At 39.7% G+C, this 6,000-nt stretch overlaps 1 protein-coding gene across 2 annotated transcripts in view; it reads right to left on the bottom strand.

Annotated features, from left to right (window-relative positions):
- Positions 1 to 242: 242 nt before the first annotated feature.
- The window catches only part of ZCCHC2 (zinc finger CCHC-type containing 2), a 74,775-nt gene continuing 69,017 nt past the window's right edge, over positions 243 to 6,000 (bottom strand). For both annotated transcript variants that reach the window (XM_024203895.3, XM_024203905.3), the window contains 2 exons: positions 3,287 to 4,780; positions 243 to 2,258 (listed from right to left, as the gene is read on the bottom strand). In XM_024203895.3, coding sequence (XP_024059663.2) covers positions 2,191 to 2,258; positions 3,287 to 4,780 — 1,562 coding nt within the window. In that variant the 3' untranslated portion in view covers positions 243 to 2,190. The remainder of the gene's footprint in view (positions 2,259 to 3,286; positions 4,781 to 6,000) is intronic.

The raw sequence follows: 6,000 nt of genomic DNA, 5'->3' as shown, positions 1-6,000 counted from the left end.
TTCATAATTCAATGTTTCATAGTAGCCAGTAGTTCACTTACCCAGTCCAAGATATCATGGCCCTGAATTAGGATATGAAGTTGTTCTTATCTCAACTAATCAAAGTACTTCATACTTACACTAACAAAATGGTCCAATATATGCCACTTTCCAGCCAATGGAGTACCTTGCTAAAACATAATAGGAGCAGGGCACCACTTTCATTAATTTTGTTATGAGCGATAAAGTACAGTACTTGCAGAGACGCTTTTTTCCTTTTTTATTGCTGTTAATTCAAGGAAGAAAGGTTGCATAAAATCCAATCTGTTCTAGAAATATAAGTGACCTTTCCAGTACATAACATTTCAAATATCAAAGTATATGGTAAACATACAAATAAAGAGAAGGTAACATACCTCCTATTTACAGTACAGTATTTTAAATCATAAAATAAGTTCCATAAAGTACAACTGGCAGGTAATTCACAATGTGAGTCCATGGTGCTTTAACACCCTCACTTAAACTCAAATGCAGTTAATTCATTTAATAATGCGGTCCAAAAATACCCAGATCAAATAAAATATTTTTAATCAAAATAATTTCCATTTACTACTTCCTTTTTCTCTTTTCTTTTTAAATTAAAGCTTTCATCTACCCTACCCTACCCCACCCCCAAAGGGAAAAATGTATACTGGTGCTATAAATATAAATGCTACCTATGAAGACATTTAGTAAATCAAGCTTTTTTTCTTCAAGTTTTTGTTTAGCAATTAGGCAGCTGAACCCCCAGACAATTTTACTTTTGTCCCTCTACTGCATACCAGCATCTTAAAAAAAAAAATCTTCCATTTCTGCTATGAACTGTGAGGAATGCCAAAAACCTATGGATATACAGTGGTAATTGTTCATCGGTGTTGAATGTAGCAGTCATGAAAAATACACTCAATCTTCCAGATAACCTCAGTGCACTTTAGGAAATCAAATATTACCTGGAAGCAATTTAGTACATATTGGCTTTTAAAAATAAAAATACAGCAGCATTAAAACTTACTGACATGACACCAACATGATTAATACCATCTTAGCACACGCATTTCAGTCTTTCACATTATACCATAATCACGCATAGTGGTAAATTATTATAAAATAGTGACTTTGCTATTTGGTAGACCGGTCCTAATACGAATACCTGACTATTTTGTAGAAAACCATAACTTTTGTTCAGACTGAAATAAACCATTTACATTCTAAATACAATGCAACACTAATAGTTTAGGGAAAATCAAATCAATCAAGTAATGTTCATTCTGTGTTGACACAGAAGTAGAATAGCTTTTAAAAAAGGACTCACTGTCAGCTTTCATTAGAAATGCAAACACATGGAATACAACATTCATACCAGTCCCCCCTCCCCCTTTGTCTCTTGGAACAATCAGGCTAAAACACTACAATGGAAATAAGATCTTTCAGTTTAAGCTTGCTCATGTTCATAAATCTGTTCAAGTCCACACAGTTTCATTCCCTTCCCACTTGAAGTACTTTCATTTACTGTGGACCCAGAGCTGTGTGTATGTATAATACAAGATATTACATATATACACAATTCTGTGAGTCTTTAGTCTTGTTCCTCACAGGAAGACTAAACAATTTCCCCATATAATTCATGAGCATAACATTTTGCTATAGTATGGACAAACTCTGTATAAACTGCCAAATACTCATGCAGTCCAATGAAACCATGTGGACACATAGTGAAGGTGGGAGAGAAACAAAAACAGCAGCGTAAGGAGAACAGGCTGGGGGTGGAGTGGGGTGGGACAGAAGAGGGGGGATTGTGAGAGAACATGACCAAGTTTCTTCTTTCAACCATATGGCTGCTCCACCAGTGATGTCAGAGGTCAAAGGACATTTTAAAAAATGCAGTAAACATTGCACATGTCTCAAGTCTTCAGTGCAAAAGTATGGTTCAAATGCTCTTTTGATTGTTTGGCTGTGTGTTTGAGTTACATGCATTATGTAAGCTTTTTGCAGAATCAGGAGATCAGGGACTCAGTTTTCTTCTTTTGTATTGAACAGAGGTGCAAGAGCAATGAAAAATTCCAAAAGAATATAAAACCAGGAATATCCCAAATGCAAGACCACAGGAAACATTCCCCCTCCCCCCCCAATTCCCCAAACTTCAGTTTGTTATGTAGGCAATGTTTACTTGTTTCAGTCTGCAGAATCCAAGGTATCATTGGAAGGGGGAGGGGGAGGTGCGTATCTCAGTCTGTAAGTGCCTAAAACAGGAAAGAGAACTACTAAGTCACTGTTTACAATTAAACAGATTACAAACCACTACAAGGTATCAAAATGGACATGCTCTTGAAAAGGCACTATCTTGTTCTCCGATCTTATTTAAAAGGAGGGCTCAAACTTCATAGTTTTTCATCTCCTTTATGAAGTGTCAGCATAAAAGAAATCCAACCTAAAAATGTAAGACACTACCTCCCCTGGAAAAATGCAAAGTAAAAGCAACCCCCAAACACCAAGACTAATTTTTCCTGTTCAAGTTTGGCAAAAATGATTAAAGTCAGAGGAGACACAACTGAGGATCAGAAAGGAGGTGATGGAAGAAAAATGTATTTAATGTTCTACAGGTACAAACACTGTTTTCCCCTCTTTTTTGAATGGAAAGAGGATGGAAGTTCTAAAACTGAAGTCACTCGTTAAATTTTAATTTCTTATTAGTGTCTTATTTCAGTGTCTTTTTGCTGCAACTGTCTCAGAAGTCAAACAAATCCCACCTAGATAAAATAGGTTATACAGAGGATAGTTGGTTATGCAGAGGTAAAAAAAATACATCAGAATGACCTGTTTGTTTTCCAAATCTTCACATGCTTTAGAAATCCAAGCCATGTATTGTATATAGTACCTGACAATTTCCAATCCTTTTTGCAACTGAATTCTACCAAAACATCAAAGGGAGTGGAAGACTTGACATTAATAGCATGCAAGTCTGAAAATACTGCCAAAAGCCTAGAGAAAAGAATGACAATTTAGAACAGAGATGGGTTGATTTCCTAGCCCCATTTCATACCCCTTTTAAATTTAGTTTAGTACCTGTGAACTCCATTTCCCCCAGTGTTTGATTATTGGGCCTAGATAAGCCTCTTTGCAGTTTTATAGCAGATCACTAGTGCACAACGTACATTTATACAAACACACACGCACACACCTTTCTGCAAGAACAGAAACAGCATGGTCAGTAAGGTAAAGAGAAACTAGTAAACTCAAAAGCAAGTCCGTTGGGAGCTATCATGATTACCTTGCTGATTGGCCTCCATGGATGACTGCTTACAGTCCTGCGCATAGTGTCCACTTATACCACAATTGTAACATGAAACATTCCCATTCTTCTTGGGCCCCGATCCATTTGTGTTGGCAACTACGTTAGGTGCTGGATATACAGGATAGTACCTCCCAAATCCTGCCATTTGCTGCATACCATAGTTGGCTTGGCTCCCCATTACTGGGTCATGCATCAGTCCATTTGCATATGGAGTCTGAGGCAGGAAAAAAGGAAGTTGTGTTCCATTGCTTTGATGTGCTTGGTTGAGGTAGCTGCCATTGCAAAGAGATGGCAGAGTGAAGAAAGGTGGAACTCTGTAGACTTGTCCATGAATAGGGTTATGATAAAAATAGCTATTGATCTGAAGGCTTCCATTGGACCCACAGCTGCATCTACGTCCACAAGAACCACAAGCCCCAGACCCCAACTGCTGTGGAGGCATTAAAGTCCCATTAGTGTTAGTATTTCCAACAGCATTTATATAAGATGTGCTGTCACTCTGCGCAGTGCTGTGTGTTAAAGCAGGGCTTGGGCTAGGGGCAGGGCCTGGTGTATGGGTAGGTATTGCAGGGGGAATAGTTGACTGGATCTGACCAACACCCAAACCAGCTGATTGAGGAGGTGTGGAAGTTGCTACAGTGTTCAGCACATTTGTATTCTGGTTGGGCAACACACTGGTAGCATGAGTGCCTGGCAAAGTATAGGAAGCCGGTGGAGGTGCTGTTGAAAGACCAGCTGCGGGAAGAACCACCTTTAGACTGGTAGGCTGAGGGATTGCTCCGGTGTTCCCCTCAATATGAGGCACCATTTGATTCAGTCCTACCACTTGGGATGCAGGTTTTGTGATGGGATCTGTATTAGGAACTGGGGATCCTGGAAAACTACCTGGGCTGTGGACTGGGATAAAGGCAGTATTTGGTGAGCCAATGCTTAAGTTTCCTGTTGGTTGCTGTGGTCCATTAACTGTGCAATTTTCAGATGATCCCTGCGGAGAGGGTATTTTCAATCTGTGTATTGCCAAGTGCAAAGCTGGGCTACCAGGCTGGACAGAATGTGGAAGAAAAGTGGATGGTACTGGTAGAGGGGAAGCCAACAGCTCAAGGCGTTTTTCAGATTCACCAGAAGTCACTGGCCCTATTCCAACTGGAGTTGAATTTGCAGATTCTCTCATTGGCGATATAGCGACAGGAGTGGTAACAAGCATTCCCATTGTTTTACCATCAGCAGATATGGGTGGTGGAACTACAGCTTCAGGTTTCTGTGCACCATTGTGCATCACACAGTGTAAGGCAGGCATAAATGAAATATGTTGAAACTTTGAATTTAAAGGATCCTCTGAAATACTTCCATTCTCATTACTCACTGAAGGAATCTGAGTTGCTGTTTTGATGTTTGATGGACTGCCAGCACCATAAACAGTAAACCTGGCTGCATCTTGATTCCCAGAGTCCTCTGAATTGCTGTCTGTATCTGTTGAAGATAAAGCATTAGTGAAAAATTAAAAATGCAAACCTGAGGTTTTACTAAATTTTATGGCACAAATAAGTGTTATTTCATCTTGATGTAGAATAAATTAAAGACTGTTTATCCACCTTTCCAACTTGAGTTGGACTGATTTTCTCTTTTCAATTAGGGGCATATCTGCCTTGCTTTCTATTCTTTGCTAACACAAAATAATCCACTTGCTATTTTGTGTGTTTGTGACTTCTATACACATATGTATAAGTGGAGGGCACAGAACAAATTAAGCTCCTCCCATCCACCTGGAAAGATGTGAAATCACTATGCCCCCAGCTGGTACAATTCTCAAAATATAGGTGGCAGGGGAAGAGGAGAAAGATCTCAGACACACTAGGTATATTTAAACAACTTTCTGTTCCTTTAGCTTTTAGGACAGTCAGAACATTTCCATCTATTGCACTGTCAAATACAAGTAATCTACGGCAGGGGTTCTCAACCTTTTTCTGTCTGAGGACCCCCAACATACTATAAAAACTCCACAGCCCAGCTGTGGCACAACTGTTTTTCTGCATATAAAAGACAAGGCTAGCGTTAGGGAGTAGCAAACAGGGCAACTGCCCAGGGCCACACACCACAGGGGGCCCATCAAAGCTAAGTTGCTCAGGCTTCGGCTTCAGCCCCAGGGTGGTGGGGCTTGGGGCCCCAGGCTGCAGTCCTGTGCAGTGGGGCTTGGGCTTTCTGCCCTGAGCCCTAGCAAGTCTAACACTGGCCATGCTTGGCAGACCCCCTGAAACATGATCACAGCACCCCAGAGGGCCCTGGACCTGATTGGGAACCACTGATTTACAGCACTGAAAACAAACAAATATGGTTAGCATTGAGATTTATATACAATAGGTTTGCTACATTTTAAAAAACCAAGAAATGTTTTCATGTGTCGCTTCTCAATTTTCAAAGAAAGATTTCTTGTATTTAACCAAGTCTCTTAAGTGTTAAGAGCTCCAACACAACATTAAGTGCATGAAAGCCAGACAGCAAACATGACCACTAGTCCATCATTCAAAGAAAATAAAAAAGCATAAGTAAATGGTGAAAATAAATTAAGATGAAAAAAAGACTAAGGTAATAACAACTCAGGTAGGGATATTTAAAGATATACATAATGATTTTTACCTTGACAGTGTTCCTAAAACCTAAAATGGCCTGCCTTAACCAAAGGATAGTCAGGC

The sequence above is a fragment of the Terrapene carolina genome, unplaced genomic scaffold, assembly GCF_002925995.2.
Source record: "Terrapene carolina triunguis isolate 2854851 unplaced genomic scaffold, T_m_triunguis-2.0 Scaffold53, whole genome shotgun sequence".
Taxonomy (NCBI): Eukaryota; Metazoa; Chordata; order Testudines; family Emydidae; genus Terrapene; species Terrapene triunguis.
Note: the sequence above shows the minus strand (reverse complement) of the source record. Positions and strands in the feature narration are given on the sequence as shown.